This window comes from Cottoperca gobio, chromosome 6, assembly GCF_900634415.1.
Source record: "Cottoperca gobio chromosome 6, fCotGob3.1, whole genome shotgun sequence".
In the NCBI taxonomy this organism is placed as follows: Eukaryota; Metazoa; Chordata; class Actinopteri; order Perciformes; family Bovichtidae; genus Cottoperca; species Cottoperca gobio.
Window position 1 is genome coordinate 23043920 of NC_041360.1, and position 19080 is coordinate 23062999.

The 19080-nt window shown below is 40.6% G+C and overlaps 2 protein-coding genes across 3 annotated transcripts; one reads left to right on the forward strand and one right to left on the reverse strand.

Annotated features, from left to right (window-relative positions):
* The first annotated feature begins 1293 nt into the window (after window positions 1-1293).
* Window positions 1294-12110, forward strand: oaz2a (ornithine decarboxylase antizyme 2a). The gene is given in 7 exon segments (XM_029433750.1): window positions 1294-1429; window positions 2968-3052; window positions 7280-7346; window positions 7348-7428; window positions 8648-8820; window positions 9827-9912; window positions 10053-12110. Coding segments are annotated over 6 exon segments (567 nt in total). The 5' UTR covers window positions 1294-1429; window positions 2968-3023; the 3' UTR covers window positions 10184-12110.
* Window positions 12111-14287: 2177 nt separating this feature from the next.
* Window positions 14288-18583, reverse strand: psma4 (proteasome 20S subunit alpha 4). Of its 2 annotated transcripts, none has more exons than XM_029433748.1 (9): window positions 18501-18583; window positions 18006-18036; window positions 17429-17471; window positions 17069-17231; window positions 16870-16947; window positions 16679-16767; window positions 15975-16105; window positions 15232-15355; window positions 14288-14538 (listed from the first exon to the last, which is right to left on the reverse strand). In XM_029433748.1, the coding sequence occupies exons 2-9, from the start codon at window positions 18006-18008 to the stop codon at window positions 14384-14386; spliced, it is 786 nt and encodes a 261-aa protein (XP_029289608.1). In that variant the 5' UTR covers window positions 18009-18036; window positions 18501-18583; the 3' UTR covers window positions 14288-14383. The 2 variants fall into 2 exon arrangements, with proteins under 2 accessions (XP_029289608.1, XP_029289609.1); XM_029433749.1 differs by lacking the exon at window positions 18501-18583 and adding an exon at window positions 18258-18437.
* Between the last annotated feature and the right edge of the window lie 497 nt (window positions 18584-19080).

Consider the following 19080-nt stretch of genomic DNA (forward strand, 5'->3'; position numbering starts at 1 on the left):
AAAACTATTCTATTAATAGTTAAAGTATTCAGATGGTACCTTTCAGAGTGTCTGTTAAATACATGTGTAAAGAGTATTTAAATAAATGTGATGGTCCAGGTTCTGTGATGCTAAAGTACTATATTGTTGGTTAAATGAATCAATAGAAAAGTGGTAATATTACAGCATAGAAATATTCGGTTGCAAGTCCTGCCGTCAGACTGTTACCGAAGTAAAAGTAACCATTATGAACAATGGCTAATTTCAGAAAAACATGTAGGCTATTATATACTTGTATTATAAGGGTTGATGTAAATCACTTCAATGTTGCAGCTGGTGAAGATTGTAAATGACTTTTAATCTACAATATTACATTACGTTTGTTATATTTTGTATTATCTATACATTATTACATTACATTATAATATTATACTTTTTAAATGTATTTTAATTTTAAATACTGTCTATGTAAAGCTAATTTTCAATTATTATTATTATTATTATTATTATTATTGTTATTATTATTATTATTATTATTATTATAAAACTACCATTAAGTGTTATACATTTACAGTATACTTAACATGAAACATAATAATCATATAAATTCTGCAGTAATTGTTGTTATTATTATTATTGTTATTATTATTATTGTTATTATTATTATTATTATTATTATTATTATTATTATAGAACTACCATTAAGTGTTATAAATGTACAGTATACATAACATAAAACATAATAATCATATAAATTCTGCAGTCATTTTTGTTATTATTATTATTATTGTTATTATTATTGTTATTATTATTATTGTTATTATTATTATTATTATTATTATTATTATTATTATTATTATTATAAAACTACCATTAAGTGTTATAAATGTACAGTATATGTAACATAAAACATAATAATCATATACATTCAGCAGTAATTGTTATTATTATTATTATTATTATTATTATTATTATTGTTATTATTATTATTATTATTATTATTGTTATTACTATTATTATTATCATCATTATTATTATTATTATTATTATTATTATTATTATAAAACTACCATTAAGTGTTATAAATGTACAGTATACGTAACATAAAACATAATAATCATATAAATTCTGCAGTAATTGTTGTTATTATATGTGTTATTTAACCGTTTATTTCAGTTTGTTTACTTTCTTGGATTACCCATGATGCCTTGCTGCAGCTATATATACCCCCTCCGCGCCGCTGTGAACTGCAGACTCGCTGCTGTAGAGCGATGTGTTGATCTCTCCTTCAAACAGCATTAGATACTTTTATTTCTACAAGGTTTTTTCTTCATTTACGGATGGTGAACTATTCTGTCGAGTTTTTATCGAATAGTAATTGTTTTAGTTGTCAAAAAGGACCTAAAGACCCGTGTTTCCTCGAAGCTATCATGCTGAACACAGAGGAAAGGTAGGAAGATGCTATTATTCTTCTAGAAACATTCAAAAGAAACAGACGTTGACGTTTTTGTCGATGTCAGTTGTTCAAATTGGTGACGTTGAGCCGTTAGTTTCAGTTGGTATGAGGTTGATACACTTTTATAGACTTGTGCTTGTTAAAATAGTTTTACTTAACTTTTAGCTAACTCGCAAAATAGCAGGAAAACAACTGAGAGGAAATTAGCACACTGACAAATACAACAGTGTTAAAACGCTCTGTTAAAAGCATTCAAAGTCTACTTCAAGTACCAAGAGTAAAAGTACGGAATTAGCCATTTCAGAATATTATTATATTATGGATTATAATTATTGATGCATCACTTTAATGTTGCAGCTGGTAAAGTGGGGCTTATTTTAAATAGCCTACTTTATATACTGATATATACTATACTATACATTATTACCTGTTAGTACACTCTTCAAAAAAAATCTAAATTTGCAAAGTTACTAGTAACTTTAGTGGAGTAAAAAGTAAAATATTTGCCTCCTAGATGTAGTGTAGTAGAAGTAGAAAATACTCACGTACAAGCTACAAGTGCCTCAAAATTGTACTTGAGTACAGTACTTGAGTAAATGTACTTAGTTACATTTCACCCTGCAGAAAGGGCGCTGTCAACAACATTAGCTGTTCTAGTACAATGTGTTTTTATTTTTTAATGTCCATGTACATACAGAGTTGGATGCTGCGGATGAGTTCCAGTTAATCATCCAGAGGGATGCACTACAGGCAATTTGATTTAAATCTCATAATGTACAACAAAATGACCCTTGAACAAATTACAAACTATTACTCATATTAGTGGTGGATGCTGGAGGCTGCAGGGCTATTGAATGACTCAAGACTACACTTTAAACCCCAGCCAGGATACGTTTTTATTTATTTAAATCCCCATAACAACTAATCTTTGTAGCTTAAATCCGAAATATAAAAGTGTTTTTTTGATTATTTTAATCGAACAGTTGATTAATCATGTTATCCGTAAATGTTTTGGACTGTTGATCTTTTCAATACTTATATTTTATGTGAGAGGTAATAATAAGGAGCTGAATAGCCTAAACTGAATAGTGCATGGAACATCATGTTTTCTTTCTCTTTTTAAAAACAAGGCCTTGTTTTTGGCCTCTGTGGGTTTTATCGTCTGAAGTGCAGAGAGGGAGAGGTCCATTGATGCTGTGAGCCAGAGTGACTATATTCCCTCTCTGAGTATGACGGCCATGTCAGCTAAAGGCATCAACTAACCTACATCAGCCTGGTTGCATAACCCCCTACTGTCTACTGGTTCACTTCTCAAGCATCAATGGATTCTGTGTGTGTGCCGCGTAGGGGGGTGCATTCAGTCAGACACAGCTGGATTATCTAACCGGACCTACCTGAGTGTAACTAAGTGCCCCTTTAAGTGACAGACTGATCTTTTCAGTGGTTGCTGTGGTTGCTTTAGATCCTGTATCAGAGAGCTCATGACTGTTCGAAAACGGAAACGAAACATTAACTTTGCCAACCGGTTTCAGCTGAACGCTCGAGATGTCAACATCAGCTTTTATTGTTCACCGCAGACGAGGCTGTGATGAAGGCTGTGATACAGACCTTTAGCAAGTGAGTAATGACGTGCAGATGGGCTTGAAATTACCAAAAAATGTCTGCACACAGGCAAAAACCTAATGAGGCTCTTCACACGCGACAAAAGGAACAGTTTAGAGTTGGAGGTAATTATTTTTATTATGAATTAATCTATTGGTTTTGTTCGTCTCTTTCTCTTTTAAAAACATCATCTTATACCTAACATATTTTGGGTTTTGGATGTTGGTGAGACAAAACAAGACATCCAATGATTAATCTATCAGTCAAGAAAATAAGTGGTAGATAAATCATGAGTTTCAGCTCTACCAACGATATTCACCATATAAACTAAAACCAGTTGCAATTGTACTTGATTCAAACAATTATTTGAGTATCAAAATGGTGTGTGCTGATTAATCTTCTCATGATTATTGATTGTTTCAGCTCTAATCAATTTATTAAATATTCAGAAGGTGACAAAGTGGGAAAAATGTGACAGAAAAGTGACATCTTTGGTAATTTTACCTTTTGATGTTACCTTTTCATTCTTTTCACCATGAAAATCTCAAACCATTACAACACTATTGACATGTATCGTAGTGCACCACACACAGTTGTGCGTCATACACACCCTTTTTAGCTATGTGATGGATAGGTTGACGTTGTTTCCTGCCAAAGGTAATGTTTTCATTACAGACGATAGACCTGCAGGTTTAAATGCTGCGTTGATGAGATTCCTCAGTTTTGTGTCATACTGATAATTTATAGTTGCCACAGGCTTACCAAAACTGTGCTTGTACTGACAAATCCTGTGCGGTTTTACACCGTAGGTGTTGCCTTTCACAAACTAAATTTCTCCTGTATTTTAGGTGGGGCACATTTCTTTGTAAGGAATGTTTTTATAATTGCCATGTACTCCATATTAGTGCTTCCTGTTTGGTGGATTTTGGATTGGTGTGGCTTTTATTTATACTCAGTTTTATGATAATTATATGAAGTTATATACTTTTCTACTCTCTTCTTGCATGATGACTTCATCGGTCATTGCCACCGTGTTGTTGCACTTACCAGTCAGACATGCTCACTTTTGTTCTTTGCTTTTACACTATTTGAATATCCTGCTCTGGTTGTGTTTGTTGTCTTATGTAAGTCTGACCAGCCATGTACAACCACAGTTTAGGCCCAGGGGTTAGGGCAACGTGTTTTGACAGGGATACGTCCATCCACACTCGGAGCATGTGTGTCTTCCTGTTTCTGTCTCGACATCTTTTCCGACATGCTGCTCTGCCAAACCTCCAGGGGTCAGAAGAGGTCTGGGGACTCTCCCGTTTACGTTCTTGCATACAGCAACGAGTTGTTAATATCTCCAACCTAAACCATTTTTGGGGTTAACAACCTTGTTTGTGTTGACAATCTGGGTTTAAATTGGGTTTTTTTCCATTACTAAGATGGTAATTATAGTGTTAGAAGTTAGTTTCTTGGAGAATCTGCCGGAGCGCTTCCTGTTTTGGTTGAGTTGTGTGTTTCTTGGCTGTCGGCTAAACTTTGCCTGAGCAGCCGGCCAACTTGGGCCGTTCATCCCCTCAAACAATTCACCTGAAATCAGTTCTCAAAACAACTCCATTTCAGGGAGAGCAAACGGGCAGTGGAAGCATTAATCCTGAAAAATAGAAAAATTTCCTCTTGCATGTCCTCACTCCTCGAGTCCTGGCGGAATTGGACGATGACGTACTTGGCATCTTTGAGTCTCACTGCAACACGCAGATGATTAAATCCTCACCACCATATTAATACAGTCCAGGCTTTTGTGTGTGCTTGGCCTTCACAGAGTGGTGCGCGGAGTCTGTTTTACCTATAGAGTTGACCTTCTATAACGTAACTTATATTCTGTTTTTAGGGTGACCTTTTGGGGGGGCTAAAGGCTGCAGCTCTTCAGCTGGAGTAGCATCATGGCACATGGGGCCAGCGAGGGCTGCTTAGAGTGTGGCTGAAATGTCAGAAGACGAAAGTGTTGTCTTTCAAAACAAGCTGGCATTTGCATCAAGGACAGGTTCTTATGTCTGTCCCTGGAAGAGAAGATGGAAAAAGAGAAGCAGGTCTTGACATCTTGGCAAGCATATGCTAATCTCTTCCTCCATCTGCGTCCTACCTGTCGTCCCCAGTACAGTCTGTGTCACTTTTGTTTCTGTGGAATAAAGGAGGAGAAAGTCTTGGCCAAACCTCGTTGTTTTTAGAGGAGATTCTGGTAGATTTGTAAGTTAGCCTATACGTACTGCTGCTTTCTGTGTGCTGTGACTGCAACCTCACATGCATCTAGTTTGAGTTTTTCTTGTGTGTTTATAGTCACTACTGGAATGTAACTTGGGTATAATGTTAAGGTACTTTAAGTATTTCCATTTATTGCTACGTCCAATCCACTACATTTTAGAGGGACATATTTGCTATATGTGCTTTTTACTGTTCACCTTGCAGATTCAAATTTTACACACATAACCTACGATGAGTTTATCAAATCTGGTGCATTGTTATAGCTACCCAAAAGTTTATTAAAGTAGTTAAAATGACAATGGTGCTTACAAACTAATGCATATGTAATAGTAAAGTATCATAATATTATGCTGCATAATGAGAAGTGATGAGGCAGGGAAAGGCTGTGAGTGAGCAGGGCTCCTTGTTTTCCATTGCTCACGGTCTTGGCTCGTCGCTATGCAAATCAGGTTGTCCCGGTTACCTGCCTGGTCGGCAGGGAAACTGGCTGCACAGCGCCTCCCTTTCACAAAGACAGTGATGCATGTAAGTTATGTTTTACTGCAGCCACAGTAAAACTATACTATAAAAAACAATATTCACTCACATGCAGGTCAGTCTAGATCAGGGATGTCAAACTCATTTTAATTCAGGGGCCACATGCAGCACAATTTGATCTCAAGTGGGCCGGACCAGTAACATCACAGCATAATAACATATAAATAACCACAACTCCAAATGTTTCCCTTCGTTTTAGTGCAAAAAAGTTCATTCTGAAAATGTTCAAACTTTATCTTTTTACAAAACATTATGAACAACATTTTTACACTTTGCAAAGTCATCCCGTGGGCCGGATTGGACACTCTGGAGGGCCGGTTTTTGCCCCCGGGCCGCATGTTTGACACTCCTGGTCTAGCTGGTGCTGTTCAGACAGAATATTGTTTATCGTGCACGATTCTCTCAGGGGGGGGGGGGGACAAAACTCTGCTTGGAGAGACTATTCTCTCATCTAAAAGGCCAAAATTTGACAAATAACTGAGGATCCACTGGCAGCGTTGTCCGGCTGCCATGTCTGGTTTGAGATGCATGACTGTAACTCAAAACTCCAGAGATGTGTGTTCTCGAAAGCCTCACAAGCTATTTGCAGAGGTGTTTACAGATCATGTGCTTGTTTATGATGCATGCCTTCCACCACACGCACAAGCCGTCAGGAACTCTTTGAATGCAGTTCATAAATCAGAGGCTTTAATGTTTTCTTTCGTAGGCTTGCCATAAACAATCAGCATGTGATGGATTTTCAGGAGAGTCAATGGACTGAAACGTGTTGGAGTTCGCCCACATCACATGCTTGTTGTTTGTTTATGTATTATGATTTGAATTTGTTTACAATGTGGTCACAGGGTTGGAGAAATGTACAAAAATCTATATATAACCAACCAGACGTGGCTACCTGGACCACTGAGTCTCATGTTTAAGGTCACAGAGGTCTAATTAGAAACGTGTCTGGCAGAGTCTCTGTCTGAGGCAAGCATTACAATATTGCTTCTAGGATTAAAGTCAAACCGGAGGACTTGTTTGAAAACAAGCAAACAGTATAATCATGTAACATCCTGTCTCCGATACTGCAGAAGTGGGGCATGTTACCACAGGTGCTTTGTGTTTGCAAATGAAAGAGATGTGCTTAATGAAGTTGAAATGAGGCCCGTGAGAGTGACTCAACAAGCTCTGAGGTTTACATCAGGAGCAGAGCTACAGAGATGTGTTTCAGCTCTGTCTGTGTGAGGTACAGATGCCCTGTGGAGTTTGTTTAAGTTACAGTTAGTTATATCACACTTAAATGTAACATAGTTATCTGGCTTGTGTTGTCACCACTGTCATCATTGCAATCAGCAATACTTAAAAGTTTGAGGAAGTTGCACCGGCAGAATGTTGGAGCATGCGTTGAAGGATATTTTTATTCTTTTGAGAGCAAGTACAGAAGAGGAAAGTCTAACCAATTTATCTTTCTCCTTACAGCTCCTGGTTATCGGGGTCTCGGCTTCCCAGCTCCATCCCTCAGTCTCCGGGGCCTCTGTGGTGCTCCTGATGCCCCTCACCCACAACTAAAGATCCCGGGTGGGCGAGGGTCTGTCAGGGATCACTCCCTCGGCGTGCTACTACACAAGGTGACGGGCCTCGACTTCACACAACTACACAGAGAGCTGCAAAGCTTCCTGGCGACATCTACACATGTGACACAATAATAAATGAATAAAATAATAGTTTTAAGTGCTTCATCCTTCAGGGACCACTCTAACGATTCAGTGCACTGAACAAAGGAACACGCTGCTAATGACTTTTACCCTCATTTTGCAAAGTCGCTTTTTTAAAAGTTTAGAAATCCTTTAATCTCCTCCTCGCCGTCTTCGCCTGCAATGGATTTAATGCACGCATTCTTACATTCAGCTAGTGCGATCAAAGTTTACAATAATAGAGTAACAAGTTTATTCACGTAGAGAAAACATCAGAAAGTAAAATACACATTTTTAACAGAAACACTTATTACGTAAACCTCCAAACTGTGTGTGTGTGTGTGTGTGTGTGTGTGTGTTCACGCTAGTCAAATTGTACCCAGGACACGTGACTGACTGTCCCCGGGGGATTAGAGATTTAGGATCAGACAGATCAGTCACAACGGTTATATTAACCTCCTCATCAGGTTTTTCATTACTGATGTGTATAAACGTCCTCTGCGGAGAGAAGCGGGTCGACCGCACATCAGTTACAGCTCAAGACACGGTACTCAGTGGTGCTTCTTCAAGATACAGACGGCAGCGCAGCCGCTTCCTCTTTAACTCATTTCACTTCAGAGTTGCGCTCAGAAGCAGAAAGCTGTCTTCATACTCAACATCTGATTGTTCTTTATTTTCTAAATGTAAAGAGCACGGCGATGTAGTCGTAACGATCTGTGATTCAAATGAAAAACACTATCACTCCCAAGTTGTGTTACAACAACAGTCACATGGATATTAACTTTGGATTTCGCAGAGTAGTCCACTGTCAAACCACGAGTCGACACAAGCTTAGGTTCCAGCACGGTGCGGTAATACAGCCGTGGCACTGCTTTCTCTATCCCTGCAGTCGCGTATTTACTGCAGACAGACATTATCTGCAGCTCACACAGGGCTGCTGCGTTCAGCCTCTCAGAGCCTCGGTGGGTCCCTGATGAAGAAGGGTACAACGTGTCCAATGTCCAGCATGTATGTGACGACAGCTCGGAGTGAAGTAGAAGCATTGATTGGTTCTTTGTCTCTAGACACTCTCTTTCTTTAAAATGAATCTTTGCATTAAATTGAATCTATAAAATGAATGTCTTTCTTTTCTCTCGTCTCTGTCATAATCCAGGATGAGAAGTTAACTGTGACGCAGGCCACTCCCGCGAGTGGGAACCCCTCTTTTCTCTGCTTCCACTACCAGCTGAATGAGCGCCGCTCGGCTTCCTGGGACACAGCTCTATCAAGAGACAGGCTCTTCCTGGAGATCCCTGCCGGGCCGCTGGTGGAGGGGAGCAAAGAGGGGTAAGGATGTGTTCAGACGCCTCATTTATAACACTTGAAGCCCCCTGATGTGTTTTCCTGACACTAAATGGTAAAAGGACAACATTTCTTTAAAATGGTGACAAATTAAATCAGTTTATTTACTTTACTAGTTTTTAAATGATTACTCCAATCTGTTTAGGTTAAATGTGTGTTCCTTTAATGTTAATAAAGGATCTCATTAAGTGCACAATATCAGAAATAATAGTTAAATAGTAATAACCCTGTCAAGTCCTGTCTAGAAGAGCAATATAGTGGAAGTCTGCACACCATGTGGGTCTATGATTGTACATGAGAGGCTGCTGTCATCGTGTTTTAAGGCTATCTGGGTCTCAGATTAAAATGGATGCTAATAAGTTTCGGTTTTCATTGCCTGGCTTTGTGTTTGGCTGTAATCTATGCCCGAACAGAGTAACCCTGCCTGCTGCGGGCACACAGCCAGTCGTTTGAGCAGCCAGCATTGCAGCTGCCACTGCATTATTATGTAAAGTTGCAGCACTTACGTAAAGAGAAGAGAAAAACATGTTGTGTCTGTCTCTCTCTTTCGCTCTCTCTCGCTCGCTCTCTCTCTCTCTCTTCGCTCTCTCTCGCTCGCTCTCTCTCTCTCTCTCGTTATCTCTCGCTCGCTCTCTCTCTCTCTCTCGTTCTCTCTCGCTCTCTCTCTCGCTCGCTCTCTCTCTCGCTCTCTCGTTCTCTCGCTCTCTCTCTCGCTCTCTCTCTCTCTCTCGCTCTCTCGTTCTGTCGCTCTCTCACTCTCTCTCGCGCTCTCGTTCTCTCGCTCTCTCTCGCTCTCTCTCTCGCTCTCTCTCTCTCTCGCTCTCTCTCTCGCTCTCTCTCTCTCTCGCTCTCTCTCGCGCTCTCAATTCAATATGCTTTGTTGTCATGAATGTAACAAGGACAATATTGCCAAACCGTTGAGTAATAAATGGATTATAAAGAAAGAAATAAAGTATAGTTCCTAAAATGTGTTTCTTCATGTCGTCCTCAGGCTAACTGCTCTGCTGGAGTTTGTGGAAGGGAAGCTCAAAGTTAACTACGTGTTCCTGTGGTTCCATAAAAACAGAGAGGATCGATGTAAGAGCTCTTTTTATAATTCATATATAGTTTTGTTTTTAGAGGCAGGGTTTGCTTCTCTCAACCTTTTTATATTAAATATGTCAATACTCTGGATGTTTACAGTTAAACCTCTGACGCTCTTCTTGTTTCCTCCCCAGTGACCATCATCAAGACGTTCCACTACATGGGCTTTGAGATGGTGAAGCCGGGCCACCCCATGGTACCGGCCCGGCCTGATCTGGCCTTCATGGTTTACTCTCTGGACAACAGCAGCTCAGACGAGGAGTAACTGCCACACCGTCTCCTGACACCTCCCTCTCTCACCCTTAAAAGGTGTCACCTTTTTTTTTTTTTTTACAGACTTGTGATTTAAGGGGGCGTTCGGGAGTGGTGGGATTTCCATGTGACGCAGACACCTCCACCTCCAGCCTTCCCCTCCTTCCCCTCCTTCCCCCGAGGACATCTGCAGATTGGATAAACAGGGAGCGCCGTAGCTTGAACTAAGCCATCATGTGCATCTTGGGACTTGGGATTTATTTTTCCTGCTGAGTGGTTCATCTCTTGGCCACATTATTGTTTGTGCATCAACAAGACACACATCAGTTTGACATTCAGGAGAAAGCGGTGGTTTACATTAAAAATCAGCATATCTCTCCTGACAGCTTCAACCTTTTTATAAGAAAAGAGACTTTGGTTTGTCTTCGTGTGCACTATATCATGCAAGCTGTGTTTGTTATGGTTAAAAACAGGGAACTATGGGTTTGGTATGGTCAATAAAATGTTGTTTTACTTCACAATATATAGATGGGTGACAGCCTGATCTGTAACATTTAACATTAAAACCCTTGTAAGCATTTCTTTACCCTTCCTCCCTGATATATGTTCAGGCATCATTCCAGCACACGTCAATCACTGTTAAGCCCAAAACACTCCAGCCACAAATGTGGAAATACCCTGTTAGTCTCTCCGGACGTGTCAAAGCGAAGAAGCGGCGGCCTGTATGTTGAATGTCACAACAGGGTAACTGTCAGCTCGCTGAGGTCAACTCCTTCTCTCCTAATCACGCTGACGAGAGGAGTTTTAACTTTGCACGCCACAAACACAAAACCATTCAAAGACCATAAGCTGAATAATTTGTTGGTGTAAGATGATCAGGTTTAAAGAGAAGCTCCACTTACTGTTACTTTGCATCCAAATGTACATAATGTTTGAATCTTCTGAAGCTCCAGCCTCAGTTTGTGCCTCGTGTATCTTCACTACGTTACATTCACAGAGCTAAACATGAACATTTGTCTGTTTCAAGTTGCGACTAAATTTCTTTATCGATGTCGTGAAAGTGGGAAGTTGCTGAATGTATGTCCGTTGCTTGTTCTGTACAACACATGAAACAAGTTATTCTGTGTGGAAATATACATTTCAAGATCCCTGAAGACACAAACTGGGGCTAGTGCCGCTTCATGCAGCCCTGTAGAGTCGTCACTTTCCCGCACCAGTTGGAAGCTCGATTGAAACGAGGCTTTTCGTGCCTAAAGAGGAGAGTGCAATGTTAGTATTTTTTACTCTAGAGTCTTATTGAAGAATGTGTCCCTTTTCCCATATGTCATCCCACGCCGAGTTAGACCCGTGCTACGTGAGGATGAGAGCTCGTTGTAGAGGTACAAAAGGAGCACTGCAGGTGAACACATTATGCAATTAGAGTTTTTAAAAAAACAACCTGTGCAGGTTTTGACGTTTTTAGTACTCTTAACAAATCGCCAAAGAATCCATTCTGTCTGTAACATGCTGTCGATTGAAATCATCTCGCTTTCAATGTTCAGCTCATTTAAGCCTAGTCTGGTATGTAACGCAATATTAACCTACATTCCCCATGCCAGCCATACTACCTGTGACACCTCAGAGAAACACGATAGTAGTCTGTTCCATATTGGTGTTGGGATGGGGTGGGGGCCTTTTTCTTCAGCATGTGTTCAGATCATTGAGTCTTCATTGCTACTGATTGACCCCCCGACTATAAGCTGTTAGGAAATGTCAATATATGAATTTTCTCAGAGGTATATTTTTATGTATGTATATTTCTCAAATGTTTACTGTGATAGTTAGGTTTTTTTTTTTTTTTGTTCGCGGTGACATAGTTAGAAACCATTTAATGACAATCCATACTTGTATACTCTGGATTTTTTGTCTTGGGAGAAAAACAATAAAACTTGTTATCTAAACGAGTGTTTTGCGATTGTTTTTGTATTTGTGTGTTTGTCAGCAAGATTACAGAAAACCTACATGTCAGATGTTCATGAAACTTGGTGAAAGGGTGCAGCACGGGTCCAGGGAGAACCCTTTAATGTTGGAGCGCATCTGAATCACGGGGCGGATACACCAATTATTGTTTCACTGTAGTCAACATTGGGAGACGGGACTTTTGTGCTGCATTCAGGCCCTGTCGGAATAAAGGGGGAACACCCGGAAACAGCCATCAACGTGTTATTTAAAACGCTCTGAGCAATAAAATACAACCCATCGAGCACAAATTGGAAAGAATGACTTCCCAAAGTGGGAACATCCGAGGAGCACTTGAATGCAGCATTGGCCTTGGTGGAGATGTGCTCTCCTCTCCTAGTTGTCACATGTTTTCTTGCTGTGGGGCTGTTAAACTAGTTCAATTATACACGCAGAACACCATGGCAGCCACATTTAAGACTGATATGAAATGTAATAAAACACGTTGAAGTAGAGCTGTGATGATGAGGCAGATTTTAAGACATGAAAGTGTTTTCAGCTGACTCACGAGCTAATCTCAACCAGCTCAGCTCACAGATAACAGCTCACCGCTGGCATCCCGCCAAAGACTGCATCAACCTCCTAAAGTCCGTTGATCTACAGATGTATTTTCAGTGTCTGGTCCAGGATGAACTGCGCTAAATACAGCAGCAACCTGCTTTTAAACCTTTGTTTGAGATTTGACCTGCAGAGGTGCAAAACACAACATTGCAGAAAAGCCTTTAACAAGCAGGATGCTCAGACATTATAGAAAACACATTAAAGGTGCCCTGTTGAGTTTTCTTGTAAAGCTTTATTTACATTCACAGTTTCTGACCACTTAGCAATTTGTATAACAAACATGCGGAAGGCTTTTCCTTTCAAGTAAAACATTAAAAGCTCTGTTGTGTTTTCTGTTTTATTAGAACTCTTAAGCTCTTTCAAAGTAAAAAGTTATATTCTACATATTTTATAGTATATCAATTCCCTGTTAGGGTTAGGGTTAAATGAATCTTTCTGTCTGAAGGGCCCCCTGCTGTTTGGGGCCTCCCCCCCCCCCCCCACCGTCACAACATCTGAAGTCAGCATTCAAGCTGTGTCACTAATCCCCTGGACTAAAAACACAAGAGGCAGCTAGTCCCCTGCTGACCTTAATCTTATGTTGACTTTATATAAACTCACCTCAGATTGAGGTTGATAAGCCGTTACCACATCAGCTCCACTCACTGCATGCCATTTCTCAGAAACTGCCAATATATGTCCTCCAATCTCAGTTTTAAAGGATGGGGTAAGCAGCGTTAAAAGCAGTGGTTATATGGCTAATCCGCTCCAAAGAGACCTACTCTGCTGCAGGCCTCACTGAAGATCAGATCAAATGTAACATGTGTTTATTATCTAATAGTGCCCTGATATAAATACTGGCTAACAGAATCTCACCGTGTAGTAGCTCTGGATCGTATCACGTGATCTTCATCTGTTGTTCAATAATCATATTTCATAGTGATGTTGCAGCCTGATGCTTCACTCATCAAGACTTTAGATGTTTTTGCAAATGTATAAAAAGAAACAACTTTAACGTCAGTTTCCAGACGCTTTGCTACGACACGTTGTGAAGGCACAAACCTGCAGAGCTCAGACAGGACTGTGTCAGGGCACAGATGTTGCAGAAACTAAATTCATTCTGCTGCATTTTAAGCTGATATCGCTGTTGCTCATCACCCAGCAGTCCACATCTGCTTTTAAATGCATCATAATACCAAACGATCAAAACATTTCTAACGCATTCGCCCTGACTGATAGCTAGACTTCTCTAAACCACAAAGAAAACCGCTGATCCAAGGTTAAAACCCAAACTTCCTGTTTTACAACAAGGACTGAAACAACCAGCAATCTCGATCTTAAACAAAAATGAACGTTGTGTAATCAATGTTCCCCTATTTCATAACACTTTAAAGTATGCATTACACAATTACATGCAGAATACATTAAGCCCATCTGCTGTCGGAGAGCAGACCACATTGATCGCAACTGTAAATCCACATAAATCAAGTGAAACAGAATGATGCCATTAAAGTTCTCAGTATCATTTCAGAGTGGAGTTCAATCACGGAGCATGTTCAAGAGAATAAAACCACGTCAATAATTCATCATCTGGATTTATTTTAGGAAACACAAATACAAACAAACCTGAAACTCACATTCATTCTCACACAACTCAGAGTTTGGCGCAGCGGGACTACTTGTCCTTCTCTTTCTGCTCCTTCTCCTTCTTCTCTTTCTCGGCTTTGGCCTCCTCCGCTTCGTGCTTCTTGATCAGCTCCTCCACTTCCTTCTGCTTCAGCACTTTGATGCAGGTCTTGCCGTTCTCGCGGGTCAGAGTGGCGAGCTCCACTAGAACGAAAGAGACAGACTGTAAGGGAACCAGCTGCTGAGCTTTTGTTATGCGCCATACTGCGGGGGAAGATCGTGTATTATTATGTACGCCTGGGATCATGTTGGAACAAGGAGGTTACGACATAATTATCATCTGCTCTGCCACAAAAACCGGTTGACCAGGTATCATCAGGGTTTGTGTGTAATCTGTCACATGTCATGCATGAACAAACAAAACCCAATTGTGATGTATTGTCAACCTGATCAAAGTCCAATATTGACTTTCCTTTCAGCAGTTTTTGTTTTCATAGCGTCGGATCCCACAGAAAATCGGAAAAATGCTCCATTCGGATTAAACTCTGAATCTAAAAGGAATATGCCGTTTACTGTGTCAGATCCAGAATATCATTTTGGATGAGTAGTGGAATATTAGTGTGCATGTAAACATCCCTTTGTGTTCTGTAAACAGTAAAGTTGAGGGCTGTAAAACCAAAACAATGAGTTAAAAGACACAAAAACATTCCGCAGCAGAGCTGTGGGAATCTGCAGAGTCGGACATTTGTGTGTGTTTGTCTCCATCGGTCATCTGACCGGTTGAGAAGGAACAAGGAAACCACACAACCAGCACACAGAATGTGTTTCCAGAACCAAAGTAAGTGACATTCATTTGCTCTAAACATATCTATAGTCTCTAACTATTCAAATCTGCACCTTTCTCTGCAGACAGCTTGCTGACGTCCATGGTTTTATTGAGAACTTTAACGGCGAGAGCGAGGGCTGAGGAAAGTGTCATCTCTCCCTCCTTGAAGTCCTGCTTCAGCATGGAGACGGACGCCTGGGAGAGCGCAGAGAAGGGAGACAAAGTCAAAATCACTCATACACCATCCTTCTGCAGAACACGCAGAGGAGGCCGTGCAGCGTTGTCCTCCATCTGTTTCCAATTGTGAAGATTGCATTTAAACCTCAGTTCATTCTCAGACTATTAGCAGTTTCTGAATCTCATATCTGCTCCCGAGCGGCTCCCTGTGTGGAGCACAACACTAACTCGGTCAGGTGTGTGTTTCCTCTCTGGAGACACCCAAACTAAACATGGATACACTCCGGGTACCGAAAAGCCTCTTGGACAAAAGTGTTCATACAATGCTCTGAGGAGGCTCTGTTACCCACAATGCTTTGTGTGCAGCCACTGAGATTTGCAAAGCCACCATGAATCAGGACTTTTAACAATTAGCTGCCCCAAGAGTCCGCAGTATGTAGGCCACAGCGTGTCTGTTTATTGTGAGCCTCCAGCCCTTTTCATGGCCGCTGTGTTTATAGACTGTGCTGCTGCGCCCTCCAGCGTCACTCTGTGGAACAGCAGGTTTAGACTTTCCTCACTTGTGTGTGAACACACCTGCGCAGGGTTTAAATCTAAACATTCAGATTCCACACCAGGTAATACTTCTGAGACTTACAGCACTGTTGTTTCCGATGCAGGTGGCCTTCCAGCCGCCGTAGTTCCCGCTGGGGTCACTCTGGTAGAGCTGGAAGCCGTAGTGTTTATCCCAGCCCATGTAGAGCAGTGAGACTCCAAAGGGACGCTTTCCTGTGAGAACACACACACACACACACACACACACACACACACACACACACACACACACACACACACACACACACACACACACACACTTTAGTCATTTCATAACTTTTTATTCTAATACTAAAATACTTTCCTATAACATCAGTCAGAGCTGCCTGTTGCCATTTCGGACGTTGCGTAGAGTAAAACTATACGGCAGTTAGATCGCACTTTATGTACAACCAAACGGATCAGAGCCCGCCGTGCGAGACTCCTAATGGCTTTCCAAATACTGCACATTTTATAATCATCATTTCAAATACCTGTGTCTGCAAAGCCCCCTGGATTAGTTATTGTAGCTAAATGGATACAGAACTACTTCCAGAGCAACTTGCCAGCTAAGCCAATGAAGTGCCTGCGTGCACACCGCAGCTTGTGGGCTGCCGTCTGTCATTGACAATGGCCAAATACTCCAATTTAAAAGAATGATATAAGGAAACTGTAGTTAATCTCAAACTTGGTCTCATCAGGATGTAAACTCTGCACGTCGAGGAATCACTCGTCTCTGATGACAGAATGTATTCTGCTGCTTTGTACCTCCGAACTGGGTGTAGGCCTGTTTGATGTCGCACAAAGCCGTGACCAGCTGCTCACAGGGGATTGGCTCCTGGTACTGCAGCAGGTACCTGCAACACAGGTCATCACAATTAAATCCATATTTGTGTTTTCTCCCACGAGAAGCATTTGGCTGCAGCAGAAATGAAGAAGAGTTCCTGACTGGAGCTTACCTCTGTGCTATAAGCCTCAGCTCGTTGGTCAGTACGTTGGCATCTGATGTGATTCCTGCAACGCTGCACGCCATGTCTCTGCAGGGCAAAGAGAAGATGTAGAATCACCCTGTATATGTTTGATCATCTGTAAACATTCTCACACTGCCAAACGCTACCATAAAAGAAAAGACGATAGGTTGAAGCAGAGGTAACTCACTCGTTCAGCTTGTAGATTTTCTCTGAGAAAAACACTTCATCCAGCAGCTTGTGAATGTTCCTCCTCTCAGCAGCCAGCAGCACGCCGTCGTTGGCTAAGATTCCCAGGCAGGTGCCGGCGTGGCCGATGGCTTCCATGGCATACTCCACCTGATACAGACGCCCTGCAAATAACACAGTGCTGTCAAGATGAGCACGCAAGCACAGAGCACTAAGAGGGAACAACTAAACTAAGACACTAAGACTAGCATGCTCCCGAGTTAAACAAGTAAACATATTTTTTCAAACTTAGATAGAATAAACTGAGCCTTCACGCAGTAAACATGCCGTCTCATCAGTTAGATCATTTAAGAGCTCGTACCCTCCGGGGAGAAGATGGTTGTTCTTGAATCATATCGACGCGACTGTGAGGAAAAAGAAAATGCATGAAAGTTAATTGGAACTTTAAAATACAGACCAAGTAATTAAGACTATTCCAGAGACGGTAATAAAAACGCTCTCATAAATATATTACACCTTAACTAGAAATGCCAAGTTTACAATCCTTTTCAAGTCAAATTCAAGCACTTTTCAAGATGCATTTTAGGATTTCCCAGCACCTTTCCAGCTCCAGTACACTCAGTGGCCACTTTATTACAACACCTGTACAACCCAACACAACTTTTCTACCATAAAGTTTACTTTTATGATGTCCATCATTAAGTCAGATAGTAATTACAACTACAATTTCAAAATTCAAGCACTTTTCAAACCTTGAAAACACTCCATTAAAATCAAAACCCCCAGATATGTGATGGACAAATGTTGTTTACCATTCACAAATCCCATCACAAGACCAACCAAACCTCCTGTCAATGAGCTGCTTTTGTTTTTATCTCACAATTAAAAACAGAAGCTAAGCAGCACATAATCAATACAAATCAACAGTTTTAACTCACCATTATTGCAGACTGCAGTTAAACTCTTCCTCTGTGGAAAACAAAAGCAAAGTTAATCTCATGGTCTTTGTGAAAGCAGGGAAGTTTGCTAACAGCTGATGCTAACAGTTAGCTTAACTGCACATTTGCTTGGTCATTTTTGGGCTGCATGTGAAAGTGAAAGACAAAACTGAAGAGTCGCTAACGTCTGTCCTGTCCAACAGCTAGCTAACAAAGTACTAAACCACTGACTGAAGCTGGTATTAAACTCACATTACATCCTGTTGTTCATGTTTAACAGCGTTGAATAAAAGGCTCATGCTTAGCATTTGACACAAACGGAGATGAATCAACAGAAATTTAGCCGCCGCTGCTCTTGATGCTAACACATCTACGTAAATAGATAACTAATCTTTATTTAAAATAAATATTCCACACACGAACCAATAAAGAAGACGTTAACGTTAAATAAAACGGTGTTATGATCTTATTTTGTACACAAATATTAACGCTTACCGCAGGGCTCTCTGTATGGCGCGTTTTGATGACGTCACAGGAACGCGTCCGGTCTGCGACATTTAGATGCGCCACTATTTATTTATTTATTTATTTAGTTAAATCCTAATAAACAAGCATCTGTGTTTGAAAATGGCTGTATATTCGCTCAGGTGGAAGAAAAATCTGGTAAAAAAATAAACTTGGTATTGTATTTTAACTGAGGTGCAAATGAAAAGGGGAATGAAAGATACATATATATATTTGAATTTACAACCTATGACAGATTGGTTTATACTGTCATATTTGGCAGTGGGAGAGCTGCTGTGTATTTGTGTAATTAAAGGTTTTCACCACCAGGGGGCCCACGTGCCTTTCACTTCAAACTACTGCACTTTATCTGGACATGACTTTATAAAACTAAAGAATCATCAACTGTAAAAGTCCTCAAAGCTGCTAAACAGAGTTAAATTATGGTCAGTGCAGTAAATCAGGAGTTTAGCTGACCCTGACCTCTGACCTCTCTAGTGCGTGCGTGTGTGTGTGTGTGTGTGTGTGTGTGTGTGTGTGTGGTCGTTTTTCAATCTGTGATCAGGTAAAG